This window comes from Heptranchias perlo, chromosome 1 (genome assembly GCF_035084215.1).
Source record: "Heptranchias perlo isolate sHepPer1 chromosome 1, sHepPer1.hap1, whole genome shotgun sequence".
Lineage (NCBI taxonomy): Eukaryota > Metazoa > Chordata > Chondrichthyes > Hexanchiformes > Hexanchidae > Heptranchias > Heptranchias perlo.
Genome location: NC_090325.1, coordinates 34,653,951 through 34,680,704, shown reverse-complemented (window position 1 = coordinate 34,680,704; position 26,754 = coordinate 34,653,951). Strand labels below are relative to the sequence as shown.

The following is a 26,754-nucleotide window of genomic DNA, read 5'->3' as shown; positions in this document are numbered from 1 at the left end:
ATGTTCTGCATTGCTTGGCTAAGTCCTGATAGCATCTTTAAGACTTGACAATATTTCACAAAGTCACCTCATGTGGAATGGAGAGATTAGACTGAAGTAATCAGATAGGGTGTTCAATCTTATCTTAAGTATTGAAAAAAAAACTAGAGCCCATATACAAGCCAGAGAAATCATGGCAGAACATTTTAATCTCGAGATACAAAGCCTTCATAGAAATCCAGATTCCTATACTTCAGATGATTATTTCAAAAAGAGGGATCTTGCCATGAGCTCTTAAACTGATTAAAGAGACAGACTGTGTGCACTTTTCTGCATTTCCATATGGTTCATTGGCATCTGATCCTACCTGCTTGTATGGGCAATCATTTTAACGGAAATTATACAGCATTAAAATGGATTACAGTCACATACAGAGATTAGGTGCTTAGAATTTATACTGTAAGAAATTGTGGTAATAACATAATCGATGGGGGCACTAGTGGGATTAGAGCACAATGAGTCTTTTAGATTGGATACCCGAGCAAGCAAAAAGCTACAACAAAAAAATGAAGCCTTTATCCTCATCAGCATTCCACTCTATCCATGCTGAGCCAGGAGACAGGGATATTCGACACACCACGCTTGGTTGGGATTATCTTGTCAGTCCTATTCAACACAAACTAGACTTCGGCCATCAAACGTTTACCTGGTTTTTGAACTAGTGTATGCAAGGAGCTTTGAACAACATTTACTCATGTTTGCAGCTTAACCATAATGGGTCAAACCAGCATGGACAAGTTGAGAGACAAAAATGTAACTTCTAGGCCTATTGTTGCTTTCATTTTGCAGGATTTATACTGTAAAGTACATTTTTAGGGTCCTTGCATGTTTTGATACTTTATAAGAATAGGCGAATGAAACAAGTGAAGGTCCATCAATCAGATTCCTTTATGTATCTTATCAAATGTACTTCATAATATCAGGAACTGCTTCAATGCACAAGTTTTCTGGTAACCTAATGGGTAAATGCATTAAAACATACAAACTAAGAAAGTCCCAGGTTCGACGGTCTGTGCTGAGTTAGCTGCAAAACACTACAATTAGCCTCATTGCTCCTGGGCTAGGAAAAAGAAATTCAGCCCCCACTGCTGATTGCCACCTCCTGGAAAATGCCCTTGTGGGCATTGGATGAGGACAAGACGAGGCTTGGATATAAATACTTGCATTTATTTCATGCCTCATCATATCAAAATACCTCAAAGTGCTTTCAAATAATGAATTGCTGTTGCAGTGCAGTGACTGTTATGAAAGCAAATGATCCTTATGGACAAATGGTTTAGTGATTAGATCGTGATTCAATCGTGACTTTCAAAAAGAAAATGGATAAGTACTTGAAGGGGCAAAAAATTGCAGGGCTATGGGGATAGGACAGGGGAGTGGGACTTGCTGGTTTGCTCTTGCAGAGAGCTGGCACAGACTCGATGGGCTGAATGGCCTCCTTCCGTGTTATAACCATTCTGATTCTATTATTTTACTAATCAATGTTACAACTGCATTACTATCAGAAAGTTCAGAATGGAAGCCTGGCGATTATCCACAGGGAGGGATGGAACACTAGAGGGAGTGGGAGGCTTCAGAATAGAATTACCAAAGGCCTGGGAGTGGGTCACATGCCCACCTTCTCAGCCATGTTGGTGTTTTGTTTCATTTTTGGGATGTGGGCGTCAGTGGCAAGGCCAGCATTTATTGTCCATCCATAGTTGCCCTGAGAAGGCAGTGGTGCTTGAATTGCTGCAGTCTCTGTCAAGGCTCACGGTGTGCGGATATTACACAGTGTGCTGAGAGTTCGGTAAGTGTGGGAGTTTAAGGGTTAATCTCTCTAAATCTAGTGCATATTGCTTCAACTGTTTAAGGTCAATTTAAAAGTTTAAATTTCTAAGTTTCTGTCAGGTTTCAGCAGAGAGCTGCTGTCGCAAGTTAATTGGTTAGCTAGATTCAACTGGTACTTGAAGGTGGGGCAGGCCTGACTCATCTGAGTCTCAACTGTAGAAATACAGGGGCCTGTCAGTGCAGACTGCACGGTGTGCGGATACTACACAGTGTGCTGAGAGTTCGGTAAGTGTGGGAGTTGGGGGAAGGAGGTGCTGCTTTGCCTTGCTTTTCCAAACTTTTCCTGCAGAGTGGACCTGTGAGTAGAAGACTGAGATTGTGGAATAAAAGCAGCAGCAGACCTGCACCAAGAGACAACTACTGTGCGACATCACAGGGACTTAACTCCTGGACCTAAGATAAATAAGAAGCAAAAAGTAATCCAAGTGGGACGTCACCAAGGAAGAGGTAAGTGATTGGCTGGTGAGTATTTTCCTGCTGAATTTGTCTAAGGTTAGAGTTTGTGGATTCTAGGGTCTCTGTTGTGTAGTGGGGGACTGCTGTTCAGCAAGGGCCCTTGAGTATACCTTTTAATTGAAGTGAAATTGGTGGGATTCATTTAATTTGAATTAATTAGTTAAAGGGTAAGTCATGTCAGGACAGCCCAGCCCCGTGTTATGCTCTTCCTGCTCTATGTGGGAAATCAGGGACCCTTCCGGTGTCCCTGACGACCATGTGTGCGGGAAATGTATCCAGCTGCAGCTACTGACAAACCGCATTGCGGCACTGGAGCTGCGGATGGATTCATTAAGGAGCATTTGCGATGCTGAGAACGTCGTGGATAGCACGTTTAGTGAGTTGGTCACACCGCAGGTAAAGGTTGTACAGGCAGGAAGTAATTGGGTGACCACCAGGCAGAGTAAGAGGAGCAGGCAGGCAGTGCAGGGGTCCCCTGTGGCCGTCCCCCTCTCAAACAAATATACCGCTTTGGATATTGTTGAGGGGGATGACTTATCAGGGGAAGGCAGCAGCAGCCAACTTCCTGGCACCAGGGGTAGCTCTGCTGCACAGGCTGGGAGGAAAAAGAGTGGAAGAGCTATAGTGGTAGGGGATTCTATCGTGAGGGGAACAGACAGGCGTTTCTGTGGCCGTAAACGTGACTCCAGGATGGTTTGTTGCCTCCCTGGTGCCAGGGTCATGGATGTCACTGAGCGGCTTCAGGGCATTCTCAAGGGGGAGGGGGAGCAGGCAGAGGTTGTGGTCCACATTGGGACCAACGACATAGGTAGGAAGGGAGATGAGGTCCTGCATCAAGAATTTAGGGAGCTAGGTAGCAGATTAAAGAGCAGGACCTCAAAGGTTGTAATCTCTGGATTACTCCCAGTGCCACGGGCTAGTGAGTATAGAAATAGGAGGATAGAACAGATGAATGCGTGGCTAAAGAGTTGGTGCAGGAGGGAGGGTTTCAGTTTCCTGGATCACTGGGCCTGCTTCTGGGGAAGGTGGGACTTGTACAAGTCGGACGGGTTGCACCTGAACCAGAGCGGGACAAATATCCTTGCGGGGAGGTTTGCTAGCACTGTTGGGGGGGGGTTTAAACTAACTTGGCAGGGGGATGGGATACAGAGTGGAGCTACAATAGGGGGTGATGTGCAGCCAAATATAGAGAAAAAAACAAGTCAGCTTGGAAGACAGGGCAAATATGTGAGGGCAAGGCTGGATGGCATCTATTTTAATGCAAGGAGTCTTGCGAATAAGGTGGATGAACTGAAGGTGTTGATAAACACATGGGAGTATGATATTGTTGCTGTCACAGAGACATGGTTGAGGGAGGGGCAAGACTGGCAGCTCAATATTCCGGGGTACAGAATCTTCAGGCGAGACAGAGGGGGAGGTATAAGAAGAGGGGGGGGGTCGCAATATTAATTAAAGAATCAATTACTGCCATAAGGAGGGATGATATATTAGCAGGTTCCTCTAATGAGGCCATATGGGTGGAGCTTAAAAACAAAAAGGGGGCAAGCACTTTGATGGGAGTGTACAATAGGCCCCCAAACAGTCAGGGGGAGATAGAGGAACAGATATGTAGGCAAATCTCAGAAAATTGTGCAAATAATAGGGTAATAATAGTGGGGGATTTCAACTTCCCCAATATTAACTGGGATACTCATAGTGTAAAATGCTTAGAGGGTACAAAATTCTTAACGTGCATCCAGGAGAGCTTTTTGAGCCAGCATGCAGAAAGTCCTACAAGAGAGGGGGCGGTACTGGACCTAATTCTAGGGAATGTGGCCGGCCAAGTGGAAGAAGTGCTAGTAGGTGAGCACTTTGGTGACAGTGACCATAATTCGGTGAGATTTAAGGTGGTCATGGAAAAGGACAGGGAGGGGCCGGAAATAAAGGTTCTAAATTGGGGGAAGGCCGATTTTAATAGGATAAGGCAGGATCTGGCCAAAATGGACTGGGATCAGCTGCTTGTAGGAAAATCCGCATCGGAGCAATGGGAGTCTTTCAGAAGGGAGATTGAGACCATACAATGGCAACATGTTCCCGTAAAGGTCAAGGGTGGTTCCAAGAACTCCAGGGAACCTTGGATGTCAGGGGATATACGAGAATGGATTAGGAAAAAAAGGAGGGCTTTTGGCAGATACAAAAGGCTAAAGACAGAGGAAGCCCTAGAGGAGTACAAAAAGTGCAGGGGGATACTTAAAAAAGAAATTAGGAGATCAAGGAGGGGCCATGAAATAACACTGGCGAGCAAAATAAAGGAAAATCCTAAGATGTTTTATAAGTATATTAAGGGTAAGAGGATGACTAGGGAAAAAATAGGGCCCATTAGGGACAAAAATGGCAATCTGTGTGTGGAGCCGGCAGATGTAGGAGGGGTTCTAAATGAATTTTTTGCATCTGTTTTCACTATGGAGAAGGACGATGTAGACATAGAAATACGGCAGGGGGACTGTGATATACTCGAACATATTAACATCGAGCGGGAGGAGGTATTGGCGGTTTTAGCAGGCCTAAAAATGGATAAATCCCCAGGCCCGGACGAAATGTATCCCAGGCTACTGTGTGAGGCAAAGGAGGAGATTGCGGGGGCTCTAACACATATATTCAGAACCTCTCTGGCCACAGGGGATGTGCCAGAGGACTGGAGAACCGCTAATGTAGTACCATTATTCAAGAAGGGGAGTAGGGAAAAACCGGGGAACTACAGGCCAGTGAGCCTAACATCAGTGGTAGGAAAATTATTGGAAAAAATTCTGAAGGACAAAATTAGTCTCCACTTGGAGAAGCAATGATTAATCAGGGATAGTCAACATGGCTTTGTCAAGGGAAGATCATGTCTGACTAATTTGATTGAATTTTTTGAGGGGGTGACTAGGCGTGTGGATGAGGGTAACGCAGTGGATGTGGTATACATGGATTTCAGTAAGGCCTTCGATAAAGTCCCCCACAGGAGACTGGTCAAGAAGGTACGAGCCCATGGAATCCAGGGTGCCTTGGCACTCTGGATACAAAACTGGCTTAGTGGCAGAAGGCAGAGGGTGATGGTCGAAGGTTGTTTTTGTGACTGTGAGAATCCCTACGTGGTCAGTTTTTGGTAAAATATTAAAATGTCTACGTGGCAAAGAAGCAGAATGCAAAATGGTTAGAAAGGGTTAATTAGTTAGTAACTGAGATTGGTACAAGTGGCCTGGCCCTCCTGCTGGGCCATATGTTTGCTTAGTCAGCAGGCCTGCATTGTCTTATCAATGATAGGTCTTTGATGTGAGTCAAGGACTGGTCTGAATGTCTCCATGTTTATGGCAGATCAATATAGGGAACGAGCTTAGCCAAAGTTGAAAGACATTCCAGGTTGGGAGATAAGGAACAGAAGGGACAGGGAAGAACATTCCAAGTTGGAAGATGAGGAAGTGTCCCCTTTGATGTCTAACAGCAACATAGTCAGCACATGATTATTTATGATTGGCCGGAAATAATGTAACCTCGCATGGCAACCTATGCCCGGCTTATGATTGGTGTTGACCCTCGTTAAGTATGTTCCAACCCTATTGATTTGTATAAAAACGTGTGGATTTCTGTATGTTTTTGTTCTTGCTCTGCCAGCATAGAGGGACTCTATCAGGAGTCCAAATCAATGCTGCAGACTAAGAACCCTGCTATTAAAGATGTGTTGGACTTTAAAATGTATTCGACTTCAGTTATTACTGAACCAGACTGAGGGGAAAGAATCCGGATCGTCAACTGGAAGCCTGTGGCCAGTGGGGTACCACAGGGATCGGTGTTGGGTCCCTTGCTGTTTGTGGTCTACATTAATGACTTGGATATGAATGTAAAAGGTATGATCAGTAAGTTCGCTGATGATACAAAAATTGGTAGGGTGGTAAATAGCGAGGAGGATAGCCTCAGTCTGCAGGACGATATAGATGGGTTGGTCAGATGGGCGGAACAGTGGCAAATGGAATTTAACCCGGAAAAGTGCGAGGTGATGCACTTTGGAGGGACTAACAAGGCAAGGGAATACACAATGAATGGGAGGACCCTAGGCAAGACAGAGGGTCAGAGGGATCTTGGTGTGCAAGTTCACAGATCCCTGAAGGCGGCGGAACAGGTAGATAAGGTGGTAAAGAAGGCATATGGGATACTTGCCTTTATTAGCCGAGGCATAGAATATAAGAGCAAGGAGGTTATGATGGAGCTGTATAAAACACTGGTTAGGCCACAGCTGGAGTACTGTGTGCAGTTCTGGTCGCCACACTACAGGAAGGATGTGATCGCTTTGGAGAGGGTGCAGAGGAGATTCACCAGGATGTTACGAGGGCTGGAGCGCTTCAGCTATGAAGAGAGACTGGGAAGATTGGGTTTGTTTTCCTTGGAGCAGAGGAGGCTGAGGGGGGACATGATTGAGGTGTACAAAATTATGAGGGGCACAGATAGGATGGATACTAAGGAGCTTTTTCCCTTCGTTGAGGGTTCTATAACAAGGGGACATAGATTCAAGGTAAAAGGCGGGAGGTTTAGAGGGGATTTGAGAAAGAACTTTTTCACCCAGAGGGTGGTTGGAGTCTGGAACTCACTGCCTGAAAGGGTTGTGGAGGCAGGAACCCTCACAACATTCAAGAAGCATTTGGATGAGCACTTGAAATGGCATAGCATACAAGGCTACGGACCAAATGCTGGAATATGGGATTAGAGTAGACAGGGCTTGATGGCCGGCGCGAACACGATGGGCCGAAGGGCCTCTATCCATGCTGTATAACTCTATGACTCTATGACTCTATATCAAGAATGAGCACTTGTGTTAGGCTGCCAATGTCCACAGAACTTTGTCTGAGCTTCAGTGAGGAGAAGAGAATATTGGAACTAAATATTAATAAAAAGAAACTGGTTTAATAAATGCTTTTCTTCTGTCAGCAAAGCAAAGGTTTTTTTGAAAGGATTTTTATTTTATTGGGATTGTTATTTGGGCTGAGTGAAAAGGGTAGTATTTTCAATGTCCATTTTCTCCAGTCTATCCAGATCCAAATATTTCCCAGCACTCAATCTCACACTATCCTAGTTGTCGTAAGAGGTCATTGATGGGTGAGTTGTGAAAAGACCCTCTCTTTACTGGTTAACAATGAACACTGTCATTGGTAGTGCATATGAGCAAGAGTTTATACACTTGTGGATGAGTGGACTTAGCAGTAGGCTTGTCTCATCATTCGAGCTCTTCTCAGGGATCTTGTAAGAGGGTTTGGATGGAAAGACTGCTCTTTGATCTGTACTTGAAAGTACTGAGCTAGTTAATATTTGGCACCAGTCTGATTAATGAATACTATGAATGGTAATTCTTTATTATTAATCAATTGCCCCTCTAAGCACCAAATTGATTTTAAATTTCACAACACTTCATAATACAAAGCACCATTTTATTGGCGGTAACCATGGGATGGGGGTAGTTGTACAAGGTACTCATGGACTAGTCTACCTTGTCTGGAGTGTGGTTTGGTCAGATCTTGTGTTGTCCTGGGTGGGTGGAAGGTGTATTCCTATCTTGATTACATGTTGAATACTCCAGATTTAATTTTGTGAAGTTTCTCCTTGTTACATTGTTTTGTGATGGTATGCAGCATCCCCTTTCATTTAAAAAAAGAACTTTTACCTCTGTACTTTGTTGTCTCTCCCAATATCTTCAAAATATACTCTTACCTTGGGTTTCTCAATTTACAAAAAACAATCAGCTTGTTCCCAGGAATCTCCCAAAGCTGTTTTGTGAAGGCTTCAGAAGCCCAGGTAGACTCTCCTTCTCAAATATCCCTGCCTCATAGGAAGTGCTTCATTTCTGATCAACGCCTCAATAAGGGGTGTCAGCAGGAACTCACCATGTGGTTAATTTCAGAGATACAGATTACGCCTGTGGGTGCACTGCTCTACTGAGGTGGATCAACACAGCCCCGTTAACCAGTCAAGTCCTTTTCCACACCATAGGAGTATCCAATTCTACACCATCCCCCCACCCTAAAAGTGTGCCTTAAATCAATCCATTTGGTGTCTTCAAGGTGCTATGCAAATCATAATAATGAGTCTATACTCTATGTTTAAGCCTGAACAGCGAGTGTCAATGGGCAAGCCTGATTCCGTCCACATACACAGAGATACACATATTCCAGTGGGAGTCACAGGACAGTGACCAGCAAAAGGATCTTGGCGTCAAAGCTACAAAGCAGTATTGTAATAATTCAGGTCTTTACCAGTGATAAAAATGCTTACGATCATGGGAACGTTTTATGGCATTATTGTCAGCTTCTTCAACTACTTACGCTCAATTGTAAACAATTTTACAACACCAAGTTATAGTCCAACAAATTTATTTTAAATTCCACAAGCTTTCGGAGGCTTCCTCCTTCCTCAGGTGAACGGTGTGGAAATGAAATTTTCGAATCCTTCTCATTTGAAAATCACAGAACAATGCCTGGTGATTACTGCCCGTTGCCAAGGCAATCACAGTGAGCAGACAGAAAGGTGTCACCTAAAAGGCCACCGAATATACAAACCCCCCCAAAAAAAAGAGAGAGAGAGAGAGAGAGAGAGAAGGAAGCCAGTCAATGTTATATTAAAAACAGATAACATTTGTTCGCTGGTGGGGTTACGTGTAGTGTGACATGAACCCAAGATCCCGGTTGAGGCCGTCCTCATGGGTGCGGAACTTGGCTATCAATTTCTGCTCGACGATTTTGCGTTGTCGTGTGTCGCGAAGGCCGCCTTGGAGTATGCTTACCCGAAGGTCGGTGGCTGAATGTCCATGACTGCTGAAGTGTTCCCCGACAGGGAGAGAACCCTCCTGTTTGGCGATTGTTGCGCGGTGTCCGTTCATCCGTTGTCGCAGCGTCTGCATGGTCTCGCCAATGTACCATGCTCTGGGGCATCCTTTCCTGCAACGTATGAGGTAGACAACGTTGGCCGAGTCACAGGAGTATGAACCGTGCACCTGGTGGGTGGTGTCCTCTCGTGTGATGGTGGTATCTGTGTCGATGATCTGGCATGTCGTGCAGAGGTTACCGTGGCAGGGTTGTGTGGTGTCGTGGACGCTGTTCTCCTGAAAGCTGGGTAATTTGCTGCGAACGATGGTCTGTTTGAGGTTGGGTGGCTGTTTAAAGGCGAGTAGTGGAGGTGTGGGGATGGCCATAGCGAGGTGTTCGTCATCATTGATGACATGTTGAAGGCTGCGGAGAACATGGCGTAGTTTCTCCGCTCCGGGGAAGTACTGGACGATGAAGGGTACTCTGTTGGTTGCGTCCCGTGTTAGTCTTCTGAGGAGGTCTATGCGATTTATCGCTGTGGACCGTCGGAACTGTCGATTGATGAGTCGAGCATCATATCCCGTTCTTACTAGGGCGTCTTTCAGCGTCTGTAGGTGTCCATCGCGTTCCTCCTCGTCTGAGCAGACCCTGTGTATTCGCAGGGCCTGTCCATAGGGGATGGCCTCTTTGACGTGGTTAGGGTGGAAGCTGGAAAAGTGGAGCATCGTGAGGTTGTCCGTGGGCTTGCGGTAGAGTGAGGTGCTGAGGTGCCCATCTTTGATGGAGATTCGTGTGTCCAAGAAAGAAACTGATTCTGAGGAGTAGTCCATGGTGAGCTTGATGGTGGGATGGAACTTGTTGATGTTATCGTGTAGTCTCTTTAGTGATTCCTCACCGTGGGTCCATAGAAAGAAAATGGCCATCCCCACACCTCCACTACTCGCCTTTAAACAGCCACCCAACCTCAAACAGACCATCGTTCGCAGCAAATTACCCAGCTTTCAGGAGAACAGCGTCCACGACACCACACAACCCTGCCACGGTAACCTCTGCAAGACATGCCAGATCATCGACACAGATACCACCATCACACGAGAGGACACCACCCACCAGGTGCATGGTTCATACTCCTGTGACTCGACCAACGTTGTCTACCTCATACGTTGCAGGAAAGGATGCCCCAGAGCATGGTACATTGGCGAGACCATGCAGACGCTGCGACAACGGATGAACGGACACCGCGCAACAATTGCCAAACAGGAGGGTTCTCTCCCTGTCGGGGAACACTTCAGCAGTCATGGACATTCAGCCACCGACCTTCGGGTAAGCATACTCCAAGGCGGCCTTCGAGACACACGACAACGCAAAATCGTCGAGCAGAAATTGATAGCCAAGTTCCGCACCCATGAGGACGGCCTCAACCGGGATCTTGGGTTCATGTCACACTACACGTAACCCCACCAGCGAACAAATGTTATCTGTTTTTAATATAACGGGTCATTGACTGTCTTCCTTCTCTCTCTCTCTTTTTTTTGGGGGGTTTGTATATTCGGTGGCCTTTTAGGTGACACCTTTCTGTCTGCTCACTGTGATTGCCTTGGCAACGGGCAGTAATCACCAGGCATTGTTCTGTGATTTTCAAATGCGAAGGATTCGAAAATTTCATTTCCACACCGTTCACCTGAGGAAGGAGGAAGCCTCCGAAAGCTTGTGGAATTTAAAATAAATTTGTTGGACTATAACTTGGTGTTGTAAAATTGTTTACAATTGTCAACCCCAGTCCATCACCGGCATCTCCACATCATACTTACGCTCAGGCTGAGTAGATACTTTAATGGGTTGCGAACTCTGCCCTGGTCCAACATCATTGTACGCTACGATCCTAAATGAATAAGTTTCTTCTGGTTTCAAATTTCCAACGGTAAGCTGCAGGTCACTGTACTGGGAGGTATTTAATGCACGCTCCCTGAATTTAAACAAAAAAAAGTGAGAATTAGCAGCACAATATCACAATGCACACCATGGAAATAAGTGACGCCACCATCTCCATCCTATATTTGGCAGTAGGTTCATTTAGATAGACCACCCTGTATTGTAAAGAAACAATTAAGGCTTGTAATTAATCACAGGAAGTGTTCTTTCAGATCTATGAAGTACCTTTCAGCGATTTGTCAGCACCAGTATTATTGGAACAGCGGTAACAATGTTCTGTTGTGTTTAAATTATTTACTCAGCCTTCCCCAGCGAGCATTATTAAACACTACTGGGCATTTCTGTAGCCTCTGGACAATATTCAATACTATTACTCCTTACAATATCATGCTATGAAAATCACAGTTGACACGCATCTCGTGAAAAAGGCAAAGGAGGGAATGAAAAGTAAAAGAAAATCAGAATGCATTTTAAAAACACTAATAGAAAGCTGGAATTAATAATAAAAAAGGAAAATAAATTTAGAAAAGTAAGGGTCGTTAAGAAAAATAAGAAAAAGAGAAACGGGGAAATCTGAAATAAAAACAGTAAATACCAGAAACACACAATAGGTCAGTCAGCATCTGAAAGAAGTAAGATACGATAATGTTTCTGGTCAGACGCAGTGATTAATGTGTCCTTCCCGTTCAGGTGCTGACTGACTTACCGTGTGTTTCCATCATTTCCTGTGTTTATTTTTCAAAAGTAAATACCTTTTACAAACGATTAAGTTTTGTCTCTGATTCCCACACTCACAGCAGTTTGTAGGAGTGATAATATGATTAGTGGCAAAATTCCAGTGATCAATTATACTTACTATCTTGTGAAACTTACTCTAAAATATGTTACAATGCATAATTAGCCATCTTTAGAGAAGAAACAGTTTACCCAAGATTTCCATTCCGAAGCAGAGGATTAATAACAACTGAAGATATCTCCCAATGCAGAACTTGTGAACACACATTATTTATATTGTTTAACTTGAAAATTATCCCTAACTAGCAATAAATAATACAAAGAACAAAACTGTGGCTCCCTGAAGCCTTTTACATATATATATAAAAGAAATGACAGCACGGTACAGGCAAAATAATTACTGTTAGTTTTACTGTTAGTAATAGAGCATTGTGAAATTTCTTTATTGGTGCAACAGTCATTTGCCCGAGAGCTTCCCCAGAAATAAATCACGTGAACTTTTCAGCAGAGTCAAATGCAAAAGAAATGGGAGTGCGATTGGAAAAGTGGAGATAGAGCAGATAAAACTATATTGGATGTCAGAAAAATGACAATAAACCATTGAAACAGGTAAATAGGCAGAGAGAGGGGGAGCAGGTTGCTTTTATGCATGATTCTAAGAATTAAGAGTTTGAGCCAGATGAACAAAAAAAAGAGAATAAAGCGGACTAGTTGAGAGGGTGACAGACTGAAAGAGGCAAAGATAGATAAATAGAGATGAAGTACACACTGGTAGATAGTAAATTAATATTGACTCATGGATTCATTGACAAGAGAGAATGGTCTTGGCTTGAGTGGAATAGTAAAGGACAACCAACCGATAGATAGAGCAGGCAGACACAGGGAAAAAGATTGGAGTATAAAATTAAAAAAAGAGAAAATTTATTGACAGGTATTAAGTGATAGAGACCACAAAAGAAACAAATTATTGGAAAAACAGGAAAACATAGTGTAATGTATAGGGAATTATTATTAATGATAATAATAGTACATATTAATTTGGCATTTTCAAGATGTGCAGCAATGACAGATTTGATGAAACTGTTTAAGGCACATGTCTGTGCAATTCTGTTCCACACCTACCTGTTAACACTTTCCCTGGTGAAGTAAACTGCATACGTCTGGATACTTCCATGAGTCTCGGCAGGTGGACGCCAACTGAGTCGGACAAAACGGCTGGAGACCAGGACGGGGACCACGTCCCGAGGGGCAGAGGGGAGGACACCGGAGCTTGGTAAGGCTGAGGGTTCAGGAGGAGAGGAACTGGTCAGTGAGGCCGGTATGAACAGGGTTCTCAGTGTGGGAACTGATAGGGTAACCACAATTTGTGAATGAGTTGTGTCATTATTAGGTTATAAGGAGCACATTAATGAACAAAGTGTGGAGCAATAGAAAAGGAGAAGGAAGCAGAGGCGGGGAAAAAAATGATAACTTAAAAAAAATTAAAAGAATTTAGCATTCCAAAAGCACATTAGAACAGTTAATCAGCACAAACACAGTAACCCCTTAGGGATCATGATGAAAAATGTTATTAATGATGGATGTGAAATGGCAAATACTTTCAGTGATTATAAACATTCCACACAGTCTGGTTTATATATTTCTCATTATTTATTCCATTTCTACTTATTAATTTTTAACCTTATTTTCCCCTTAAGGTCAGCCTATATTTGCCTCAGATAACGAGTGACAATCCCCTCCATAGACATCTTAGATAATTACCATCAATGCCACTTTTTGGCTCCTTCGGAAACCCAGATACTATTTTCCTCTCTGAAGTAACTTGGTAAAGTTAGGTGAACCCACTTTTCTAAAACAGCCCAGGTGTGAATATCAGCCAAAAGTGGGATTGCAACTCTTAGTCAGGAGTTTGATGCATCTTATCAAGGTTATCAAGGAATATGGAGCAAAGGCGGGTAAATGGGGGGCATAGATAAGGTAGATAAGGCATAGATAAGGTAGATAGTCAAAATCTTTTCCCAAAGGTAGGGGAGTCTATAATGAGGGGGCATAGATTTAAGGTGAGAGGGGAGAGATACAAAAGGGTCCAGAGGGGCAATTTTTTCACTCAAAGGATGGTGAGTGTCTGGAACGAGCTGCCAGAGGCAGTAGTAGAGGCGGGTACAATTTTGTCTTTTAAAAAGCATTTGGACAGTTATATGGGTAAGATGGGTATAGAGGGATATGGGCCAAGTGCAGGCAATTGGGACTAGCTTAGTGGTATAAACTGGGTGACATGGACATGTTGGGCCGAAGGGCCTGTTTCCATGTTGTAAACTTCTATGATTCTATTCTATGGAGTTGAGGTACAGATCAGCCATGATCTGACTGAATAGAGGAGTAGACTCGAGGGGCCGATTGGCTTACTCCTGTTCTTATGCTCTAATGTATGGAGTAGCCCGTACAGTTTCCTTACAGATTAGGAAGCAATAGATTTAGCACATTACAAAATTGTGTCTGACATTGTTATACACTTGAAACAAATCCCTCCTGAGAAGCATAAATCTTCAAATTATCTTCAAACCTATCTTCTTACATTTTTTTGATCAAATATATTTTCTATTTGGACAATGTTCTCTGAATGAGCAAAATGTGAAAGAGATGAAATTCCATACATTTTTAATAAATTAATTATAAAAATAGATAAAAGCACAGAAACAAAAAAGAGCTGAAATCCATTTTATTTCCCTTTCAGGTAACCAGAAACTCAAAAACTCTTGGATGCTAGCTTACCTCCTGGCCATTCCTCCCCTTCATCTCCTTCTGCCCTATCTCGCCCTCTAACTGAACCCCTTGCTGGATTTTCAACATTCCCTCTGACCTCCAACAATCTTTCCTCAGTAAGAGTCTCAGCTTTGTCCCACTACACCCCTACCTCAACAAATTCTGAGCTGAACATGATGCCAAGCTAATCTTCCGCCGCCGCCTTCGACTCCAGACTTTTTCTTTTTTGTCCACCTTGTGCAGCTGTCTCCAGCCTTCAATATCGTCCTGGACCCCTCCTTCTGGCCTCTTGCCGTCTATCAATCTTTTCATTATAATATTGGCCATTTCAGTTTCTCCGCTTCCCTTTCTCAATCTGATCTATCACCCTCTGAACTTCCAGCACTCCGATTCCTCAATTCTAACCCCAAATTGTCATCAACAATTTACGTGTATTTCCTCCAATCTAGTATACTATATTTATCACTCCCGGCATGGTCTCCTCCATACTGGGAAATTAAAAGACAGATGAGAGGATCACTTTGCCGAACACCTCCATTTTGTCCCCAAGTGCGACCCTGAGCTAACTGTGGCTTGTTACATTAACTCCCCCTCCCATTCCCATGCTGACCTCTCTGCCTTGTACTTGTAGGTAATTCCTTATTTCCTGTGATTCTTGGACACTGGATGAAAAGTCAAGCAAAGAAAGTCACCCTCACTTTTGTTAATCAAAAGTAAGTACTTAATGATGTTATCATTCATACGAGCAATCATGAATCAAAGTCAAACTTGCACAAATAGAGATAAATAGGTATGATCTAATAGCCATTACAGAGACATGGTTGCAAAATGACCAAGGTTGGGAACTAAATATTCCAGGATGCATGACATTTAGAAAAGAGAGGCAGAATGGAAAAGGAGGGGGTGTAGTCCTAATAATAAAGGATGACATAAGGACAGTGGTGAGAATGGATCTTGGCTCGGAAGATCAATATGGGTGGAAATTAGAAATAACAAGGGGCAGAAAACACTGGTGGGAGTAGTTTATAGGCCCCCTAATAGTAGCAATACTGTTGGACAGAGCATTAATCATGAAATAATAGGAACTTGTAACAAAGGAAATACAATCATCATGGGGGACTTTAATCTGCTTATAGACTGGGCAAATCAAATTGGCAAAGGTGGTTTGGAAGACGAGTTCATGGAGACAGTTTCCTGGAGCAATACGTTATGGAACCAACCAGGGAACAGGCTATTTTCGGTCTTGTATTATGTAATGAGATAGGGTTAATTAGTAATCTCACAGTAAAAGAACCTCTAGGGAAGAGTGATCAGAATATGATGGAATTTCAGGGTTTGAAAGCAACGCACTTAAGTCAGAAACTAGAGTCTTAAACTTAAATAAAACCAATTACGTAGGGGCAAGTTGTCAAAGGTAGATTGGGAAACTGAATTAAAGGGTTTGACAGTTGAAAAGCAATGGCAAACATTTAAAGAAATATTTCAACATTCTCAACAAATATGTATTCCATTGAGAAATAAAAACTCCAGGGAAAAAGTGATCCACTAGTGGCTAACTAAAGAAGTTAAGTAAAGTATTAGATTGAAAGAAGAGGCCTATATAGTTAACCAAAAAGAATAATAAGCCTGGGGATTGGGAGAGTTTTAGAAACCAACAAAGGACAACCAAAAAATTGATAAAAAGGGAGAAAATAGAATATGAAAGTAAACTAGCAAGAAATATAAAAACAGATTGTAAGAGCTTCTACAAGTATGTAAAAAGGAAGAAAGTAGCAAAAGTAAACGTTAGTCCTTTAGAGGCTGAGACAGGAGAAATTATAATGGGGAATCAGAAAATGGCAGATGAGTTAAACAAATATTTTGTATCTGTCTTCACAATAGAAGACACAAAAAGCATACCAAAAGTAGTAGGGAACCAAGGGGTAAATGAGAGTAAGGAACTTAAAACAATGAATATCACTAGAGAAAATGTAGTGGACAAACTAATGGGACTAAAAGCTAACAAATCCCCTGGACCTGATGGCCTACATCCTAGGGCTCTAAAAGAGGTGGCTACAGAGATAGTGGATGCATTGGTTATGATCTTCCAAAATTCTCTAGATTCTGGAATGCTCCCAGTGGACTGGAAGGTAGCAAATATTACCCCATTATTCAAGAAAGGAGGGAGAGAGAAAATAGGGAACTACAGGCCTGTTATCCTGATATCGGTCATTGGGAAAATGGTGGAATCCATTATTAAGGAAGTGGTAACAGGGCACTTAGAAAATCATACTATCATTGACAATTGTCAACCCCAGTCCATCACCGGCATCTCCACATCATTAGGCAGAGTCAGCATGGTTTTATGAAAGGGAAATCGTGTTTGACAAATTTAACAGAGTTTTTTTGAGGATGTAACTAGCAGGGTAGATAAAGGGGAATCAGTGGATGTAGTATATTTGGATTTTCAAAAGGCTTTCGATAAGGTGCCACATAAAAGGTTGTTACACAAGGTAAGAGCTCATGGGGTTGGGGATAATATACTAGCATGGATAGAGGATTGGTTAAAGGACAGAAAACAGAGTAGGGACAAACAGGTAATTCTCAGGTTGGCAGGCTGTAACTAGTGGGGTACCGGAAGGATCAGTGCTTGGGCCTCAGCTATTTACAATCCATATTAATGACTTAGATGAAGGGACCGAGTGTAATGTATCCAAGTTTGCTGATGATACAAAGCTAGTTGGGAAAGTAAGCTGCAAGGAGGACACAAAGAGTCTACAAAGGGATATACACAGATTAAGTGAGTGGGCAAGAAGGTGGTAGATGGAGTATAATGTGGGGAAATGTGAGGTTATTCACTTTGATAGGAAGAATTGAAAAACAGAATATTTTTTAAACTGTGAGAAACTATTAAATGTGGGTGTTCAGAGAGACTTGGGTGTCCTCGTACATGAAACACAAAAAGTTAGTACGCAGGTACAGCAGGCAATTTGGAAAGCAAATGGCATGTTGGCCTTTATTGCAAGGGGGTTGGAGCACAAGACTAGGGAAGACTTACTACAGTTGTACAGGGCTTTAGTGAGACCTCACCTGGTCCCCTTATCTAAGGAAGGATATACTTGCCTTAGAGGTGGTGCAGTGAAGGTTCACTAGATTAATTCCAGGGATGAGAGGGTTGTTTTTTTGAAGTGAGGTTGAGTAGAATGGGCCTATACTCTCTGGAGTTTAGAAGAGTGAGAGGTGATCTCATTGAAAGATTATGAGGGGGCTTGACAGGGTAGATGCTGAGAGATTGTTTCCCCTGACCGGCAAGTCTAGAACTAGGGGGCATAGTCTCAGGATAAGGGGTCGGCCATTCAAGACTGAGATGAGGAAAAATGTCTTCGCGCAGAGCGTTGTGAATCTTTGGAAATCTCTACCCAGTGGGCTATGGATACTGAGCCATTGAATACATCCGAGGTTGAGATGGATAGATTTTTGGACTCTAGGGGAATCAAGGGATATGGGGATCGGGCAGGAAAGTGGAGTTGAGGTTGAAGATCAGCCATGATCTGACTGAATGGCGGAGCAAGCTCGAGGGGCCATATGGCCTACTCCTGCTCCTATTTCTTACGTTCTTATAAGCCATACATATGACTTTCCTCTAGAAAATCCTGCTATACACTTAATAATTTGCAACATTATTATGTAATGACTTAACAATTGATACACACATCAGGCAAATCATTAATACTTATACAACCTTTAAACCAAGGTTTTTGCTCATCGGGCCTGAAGCTTGATCAGCTCTTCAGTTCTCGAGGTCCTCTTCTTTTTGTGTGATGTTCAATTGTACTGTGCATTCCTTGTGACTGCCGAGTGGTGAAGAGGCTGTTCTTCTCCTAAAGTCTTCTTCTTTTTATATTGTTTTTTACCAATAAGACGTAGGATTGGGGAGTGTCATTCTTTTTGACCCCTTTGCTATGCCTTAATCATTAACATACCTCAATGATTGTGTGACTGGAGATCCTTTTGATGTAGAAAAGACCATCTGCTCGAACGATAGGTTGTAAAGGGCCCCTTTACTGTCTCTGTTTGTGGCCTTTCATGCAGAGATAGCCCCTTACATTTCCATGCCCAGACATTCTTAACGGTCCTTACATCTACAATTTTGATTGCTTCAATGGCTTCAAATCCATTGCTTATACCATTTGACCATACGCTGGATGCAATGCTATTTGATGTTTTACAAATCCCAATTCTTTCAATGGATTACCAGATAGGAATGAAAGAGCCAATACCTTTTCACACCTATCATTGCTTCCCGATCCAAAGCCTTTTCTTACATTACCCCCGCCCGCAGTGTTGAAAAACTTGTCTTTCCAACAGCCTATGTGTTTTGAAAGCCTGACGAGGCTTTAAGCTCAATATTATCCATCTAGCTTATTTATTTAATAATCTTGATATTTATCCGCAGTACAATGTCTTCGATCCCGAAACTCATACTTCTCCAATGCCATCAGCGTCATTGAGAGAAAAACAGGATTTGTGAGAACACAGTTTATCACATTACTGTGTTTGCAGGTTTTCAAATGTCTTTGTTTAAAAGGGATACAGTTAACCCTTTCTTTCAAATGACTTTTGTTAACAAAAAGTTCAATGCAAGCTATAAGAACAATATCTCATCCTTCCCTGCACTCTGTAATCCTCTGATCTCAACATTTGCTTTAGTAACTTTAGCTATATCTTCATTTTTAAACCTATTTCAATTTCATACCTGATACCCAGGTTTTCCAAGTTTTCTGTCTTTCCCATTTTCTCACATTTCCCCAGGCCTCCCACTTCCTTGCTATTTACACCTTTGTTTCTTTAATATCTGAATGTTTCTGTCCATTACTTGAAACAATCTGTTATATCATTCCACTCACGATTCCTCCCTATGTTTGTTTCTTTTATATTTATATACACTTATAATTTCCCCTGCTCTTTTTCTGATGTATTAACATACCTGTCCGCCTCTCAGTTCTGAAGCAGGGGCTGCATCTGAAGCATTAACTTATCTGTTCTCTCCACCAAATGTTGACTGACCTGCTGTATACTTCCAGCATTCTCTGCTTTCGTTTGAGCTGCAATCCCCTCCATTCAGTAAGTTTATCGAAAATGTACAGTGTGATTAAATGTGCTGGAATTTGAGAAGAGAACACCAACAGGCTATTTGTCCATCATTAGCATGTCTCTGATGATTTCCAGCACAACATAAAAAGAATAAGAAAGCTTCATGAAAAAAAGCAGAAGAACAACCATTTTTTGCTTGTTAAAGGCCAATCTAAGGGGTAGAAATTGCTCAGAGCGGTGAACCAATATTGCTCGCCGCTTCATAGATTTATACCAACCTACTAACTTTCCGTCGGCCACTTTCTCTAATAGGAAGCGGAGAAGAGCCCAGTGTCAGTTCAGGGGAAGCTAGGACCCTGGGAGAAGCGAGAGGATCGATCTCTCCCCTCAAGCAATCAGATCACAGCATTTTTGACAAGCTGCGTTCACTGTCTCTGCCGGCTTGGAACGTGAAAACCAGGATGTGAAAGATACAACATTTTAAATCAATGTAAAAACAGTTATAGACAGCGAAAAAAAAAGAGAGGGTAAGAAATAATTGAATTAAATAAAAGAGACAGAAGGGAAAAGTGAAAAAAAAAATTTTTTTAATGTTTTTTTTAAATGACCAAAAACTATTAAAATAAGGATGAATGAGATTCCGCGTTTTTAAAAGTTAATTTTTAGTTGTTGCTGTTAAAACTTAGTTTAGACCTGTATTTTTATGTGTACCTGTTGGGTGGTGTAATTAGTTACTTTCCAGCTGGCCAGATAAGCAAGTTTGCGCTTTTTCAATGATTTCTCTGATTGCAGCGGGCGATATCCCTTTAATTCAAAGCTGTCATATCGCCGGTAAACCACTAGGAGCAAGTTCACAATTTCCACGTTTCACTGCGTTTTCTGCGAACATCGGAACTTACTCCTCCATTTCATCACTAACAACGGAGAGCACTGTTGAGCTCTCCGTAATTTGGGATCAATTTCTGCCGCAAGGAGACCACATGCAAAATGATGCACCATTGGAGGCTTGTAGAAAGGTATTGCATGCCAGGTTGGATAGATCAGAAAAACTGCAGTCCCTGCCTTTTTAACACCAAGAATAACCTATGCTTGAAACAGCAAAGTTTTTTTTTAGTCATTTACTTGTTCTCAATCAACTTTTTTGTGGTGATCTTACATTTTTGGGTATTGATATTCTGACAATAAGCAGGGCCAGTTTTCCTCTTTATTGCACTTGGGGATCATTTTGTACTCAGGTACAATGAAGAGAAGAAAGGAGCAGAGACCCATTGGGCTCGATTTTACCAGCGGGTTTCATGTGTGTTTCCAGCGGGGGGGCCCCCAAAATCCCGATATCCTGGCACGTGACCGGATCGCGCCACGATCCCGCCCACTTCCGGGTTCCCCGATGACGTGCGGGGGTGCGTGCGCAGCCCCCGCTCGTGGGAATCCCGCAGGCAATTAAAGCCAGCGGGATGCCACTTGAGTGTATTTATTTTGCTTGTTCAGGTCATTAACTGACCTGATTAAGGGACAGTGTGTGATTTTAGAGAAACATGGGACTGTTTCACACACTGGGGGAAACAGTCCTAGTTGAACTGGACGTGTTGCAGCCATCAGCCTGTGGCAGCTACAAAGGTCCATTTGACAGGTGGGGGGGGGAGACCCTCACCCATTGCAAGAGACCGCTCTGTCACTTGGGACAAAGTGTGGCCTCCACCACCCCCCTCCTGACAATCAAAGTCACCAACCTGCACACTCACCCCGGGGTCCGGAGACATGTGCCTACCTTGCGGACCCCCTCAGATATACATATTGCGGATGGGGGCCGCTGTAGCTGCAGTCATGACCTCCTCGGAGGGCGAACAGCATCACCAGCCTCGCCATCCACGCCGTCCACCTCTGACACGTGGAGCTCCACAACAGAGTGCTGTGACACATCCACCTGTACAGCAGGAGGGAGGGCTACCGCAGAGAGAGACGCGTCGCAGAGGGCACTACCCTCGCCACAGGGTCCACAGACCGAGGTTCAGCTTCCTGGACCTCTCTGAGCAGCAGTGCACACGGAGGCGCAGATTCACTTGACATGTAGTCGTGGACATCTGCAGCCTCTTTCATGCCGAGCTGCTCCTGGCTAGCCCCAGCACCAACTGCTTACCTGTCGCTGCCAAAGTCACCACTGCCCTCCACAACTTCTCCTCCGCATCCTTCCAGGGTGCAGCCGGGTACACCGCCGATGCCTCTCAGTCGTCTGCGCAGAAGAGCCCTGCAAATACACCTGCACCTACTCTGCAGTAACACAATGGATGGCATCAGTGGTGGGTCCTCATAGTGATACCCAGGAGCGGGCATTATTGCACAAAACAGACAGGATTCGCGGAGACATGGCAGTGGTGATGCCAATATAATGTGTGATGTGAGTTGTTCTGAAATTCAATATAGGTAACACCCACGACAAACCCTCAAACACCCTTGTGCATCCCCTTCATGCTCACGACACGTTTGCCTTACGCTGCCTACTGCACATATGTGATGCATGCCCTGTGGCTGCAGCACAGGTGGTGGCAGGTTGAGTGAGGCTGGCCGTGAGGGAGATGCACGAGAGGGTGAGTATGGGATAGAGCCATGAGATTGTATGAGGATTGGGTTGCGTGGTAGTGGCAGGATGAGTACTGGCGAGGTGAGAAGGTGCAGGTAAGATGAGGATGGGGTTTGAGTGGGTATGAGGGGTGATGTGACAGAGTGGTGTTGGCGGTGCCGAAGGAGATGTGGGGTGGGGGCAGTGTTGTGGCAGACGGAGTGTAGGGGAAAGACTACGTGTTCTCACTTTGGCTGACCTACTGCGGTCATTGGAGCGCCTCCTGCACTGTAAGCAGGTGGGCGATATGTTGGTGGTGCAGGTAACCTCCTCTGCCACCTCGAGCCAGGCCTTCTTGGTGGCAGAGGCAGGCCGCTTCCTCCCGCCTGCCGAGTGGAAGAGCTCTGTCCTCCCCCTCCTCCTCACCCCATCTGATGATACCTGGGGTGAGGCATCATTAAACTGGGAGCAGCCTTCCCCCTGGGCTGCTCCATGCTGTAATGTGTTCTATTGGTTGCAGCATCTGTCAGTGGAGGACTGCCCCTTCAACTAGAGAGCCTCCAGCTGACAGATCGTACTGCGCATGCGCAGCCCGCCCGACGCGCAGACCAGCAGCGCGGAGCCCGGAAGAGCAGGTAAGTGGCTCCAATTAGTGTGTTGCCTGCTACGATCGCACGGGCAACCCACTAATTTCACCGAGCGTGTTGACCACGCTCCCGAAACCCAACCCGCCGGAAACCCGCAGGCCTGGTAAAATCGGGCCCATTATGTTTAGTCTCTGCCCTAGGACTTCCTGGACGATCCCAAATGACCTTAATGGGAGCACGCATTGAAATGAAGTGCAAGGGGGTGTTTCCAGCTCCCATGCCCCACTTTCCACTGCGTCTATCCATGGGACACGCAAACTTAAGGACACCCTAAAACATTTGCACTGGTGCTTGTGCCAAGATTTTCCTCGGATCAAAGGGTCTGAGGGGCCCTGAGAAAAACCCGAAGATGGTAATTGGCTGCAGATAAGTTATTTTATCTGCTCGAAGCAAACTCTGAGCCTTGACTGGGGAAGAAGTAAAAGGCTATCTGCAGCTGGAAGACCCCAAGACTGATGGTCAGGAGTGCAGCTGCGGTCTTGTTTCCATATCTCTCCCCACCACTGTTCCCAGTTCAAGGCTCTGACAGGGGGTGCCCACACCATGCTAATGGCCCATGGAAGGAAATTTAGATCATCTGTGCTCTTCACAGGTTCAGGAATCCATAAAGGTTATAACACAGAAACAGGCCATTAAGCCCAACCAGTCTGTGTCAGTGTTTATCCTCCACACGAGCAAATAGTTCCAATCACATTTACCCACCCTCTTCCCATTTGTCTTCAACCCCTTTCCTTCATCCACCTCAGGGACTGCACCACTGGCATCCCATGTAGGGGGGGAAGAGAGAAAAATCATACGTCAAACATATACCTAATAACTATTATATAATGGTGACAGATTCAATCTCTTCAGCTTATCATTGGTTCCGTTATGTTTTCAGGGGTGAACTCCATAACTTTCTCAAAAGGGTTAAAATAGTCGCTGATCTTTCAACCAAAGGAATATGTGCAATAATAAACTAAACATTGCTTCTTGATATTCTAAAAATAAGGAAGCGAGACAAAGGCATGATGTAGTGAATTATAAAAAGTACAATGACAATGTTTTAATACTAAATATGGTGATGTCAATTAGGAGTGGTATATTGATATGAGAAGTTAAAGACAAAGAAATTAATAGGGCTTATGAAGTGAAATTTAATGTTCGTATTTATATAGTTATATCACATATTTAAAAGAAACCTCATTATCCAAACCTAAACTGAATATAAGAAAAGACTGAATACAAAGCAGGACACTGCACAGAATGCTCAATAAGTATTCTTGCCATATGGTTTAACTCCACAATTGAGTAATGTACCCAGTGAAAAGGATGTTACATGAACTACAAAGGGTGCAAACTTCTGGGATCCTATCCAGGCAAGTATCACTTTCACATGAATTCTTTCACTCAAGAACGTGTTGACAATTTGAAAATGCTCAATACTTTGAAGTTTGGCCTCGATATTATGGCACCACATGCACAAGTGGTATAATTTTACTGGAGACTTGCTAAAGCCAACAGCATAAGACATCCATTTAATAAGTAGGTAACAGCAAATGTGAACTTTTAAAAGGTTATTGCACCAAGCTTCAGGAGTTTTGAAAGTCATTTTTCTTTGAATCTATAATTCTACTGTAATGTCCTAAAGTTATCAATGCTTAATATGTGAAACATGATTGGAGGTTTTATACTGCACTTTCATTTTGTTGGAAAATGAATTATGCAACTTAGAATATTAAAATTCAAAAAATGCTGTATCACATAGAACCACAGAAAAGATACAGCACAGAAGGGGGCCATTTGGCCCATCGTGTCCGCGCCGGCTCAAAGAACAACCAAGTGCCCATTCTAATCCCACCTTCCAGCACCCGGTTCGTAGCCCTGCAACTTATTGCACTTTACGTGCAGGTCCAGGTACTTTTTTAAAAGAGTTGAGGGTCCTTGCCTCTACCACCAATTCGGGCAGCGAATTCCATACACCCACCACCCTCTGGGCAAAAAAGATATTCCTCATGTCCCCGCTAATCCTTCTGCCAGTCAACTTAAATCTATGTCCTCTAGTTCTTGAACTCTCCGCTAGGGGAAACAGGTACTTCCTATCTACTCTATCTGGGCCCCTCATAATTTTGTACACCTCAATCAAGTCTCCCCTCAGCCTCCTCTGCTCCAAGGAAAACAACCCCAGCCTATCCAATCTCTCCTCGTAGCTGCAATTTTCAAGCCCTGACAACATTCATGTAAATCTTCTCTGCACTCCCTCCAGAGCAATTACATCCTTCCTGTATTGTGGTGACCAGAACTGCGCACAATACTCCAGCTGTGGCCTAATCAGCGTTTGAGACAGTTCCATCATTACATCCCGGCTTTTGTATTCGATACCTCGGCTAATAAAGGAGAGCATATGCCTTCTTCACAACCTTATCTACCTGTACTGCCACCGTCAGGGACCTGTGCACATGCACTCCAAGGTCTCTCACTTCCTCTACCCCTTTCAATATATTCACGTTTACTGCGTATTCCCTTTTACTGTTTGCCTCCCTAAGTGCATTACCTCAAACTTCTCCAGGTTGAACTCCATTTGCCACTTTTCCACCCACTCCACCAACCCATTGGTATCTTCTTGGAGCCTACAGCTGTCCTCTTCACTATCAACTACATGGCCAATTTTTGTGTCGTCTCCAAATTTGCCAATCATGCCCCTACATTCAAGTCCAAATCATTAATATATACCACAAACAGCAAGGGACCCAACACTGAGGCCTGTGGCACACCACTGGAAATGGATTTCCATTCACAAAGACATCCATCGACTTTTACCCTTTGTTTGCTGTTACTAAGCCAATTTTGGATCCAATTCGTTACATTTCCCTGTATCCCTTGGGCTTTTACCTTTCTGACCAGTCTGCCATGTGAGACCTTGTCAAATACCTTACTAAAATCCATGTAGACAACATCCACTGCACTACTCTCATCAATCCTCTTTGTCACTTCCTCAAAGAATTCAATCGGATTTGTAAGGCCTGACCTTCCCTGAATAAATCCATGCTGACCATCCCTGATTAAAACATGCCACATCAAAATAATTTGATCAATTGCTATTAGAAGTGACACCAGTGTCAAAATTAACAGCCCAACTCTCCTGGAGGAAGTGCAGCGGAGTGGGTGCCAGTGGCCTCCCCTCCTGACCTTCCCGGAGTATCAAGCCCTGATGGAAACTAGCGATCTGGGCCGGGACTCAATGTATCTGGATCCCAACCGATTTTCCACCCCCCTGCTGCATTCCCTGCTAACTTACACTGAGCCCACAAATGTTTGGGGTCAACATCTTTATCTGTATTACATTTAAAATAAAATTGCTGGACTATAACTTGGTGTTGTAAAATTGTTTACAATTGTATTACACTGAACATGATTTGAAAATTGTAGAGAGCAGTATCCAATCAAGCTCAACACAACACAAAAAGAGAATATGAAAAGAAACTTGCAAGGGATATCAAAACCAATACGAAGAACTTTTATAGTTATATTAGGAAAAAGAGGGTGGTCAGGAGCAGTGTTGGCCCCTTAAAAACTGAAAGTGGGGATATTGTCATTGACAATGGGGAAATGGCAAACATGTTGAATAATTACTTTGCGTCAGTATTTATAGTTGATAAAGAGGATAGCATACTGGAGATCCCAAGAAAACTAATATTGAAATCGGGGACAGGGACTCAATAAAATGAACATAAGTAAAACAACAGTAATGAAGAAAATAATAGCACTAAAGAGTGACAAATTCCCAGGACCAGATGGTTTCCATCCCAGGGTTTTAAAGGAAGTAGCCCGCTTGATTGGCACCCCATCCACCACCCTAAACATTCACTCCCTTCACCACCGGCGCACTGTGGCTGCAGTGTGCACCATCCACAGGATGCACTGCAGCAACTCG

General features: G+C 43.6%; 1 protein-coding gene across 1 annotated transcript in view; it reads right to left on the bottom strand.

Annotated features, from left to right (window-relative positions):
• The window catches only part of dcc (DCC netrin 1 receptor), a gene marked incomplete at its 5' end in the record, with an annotated part of 787,692 nt that overhangs the window by 304,372 nt on the left and 456,566 nt on the right, over positions 1-26,754 (bottom strand). The window contains 2 exons of the mRNA XM_067983624.1: positions 10,946-11,100; positions 12,924-13,080. Of these exons, the coding sequence (XP_067839725.1) occupies positions 10,946-11,100; positions 12,924-13,080 (312 nt within the window). The remainder of the gene's footprint in view (positions 1-10,945; positions 11,101-12,923; positions 13,081-26,754) is intronic.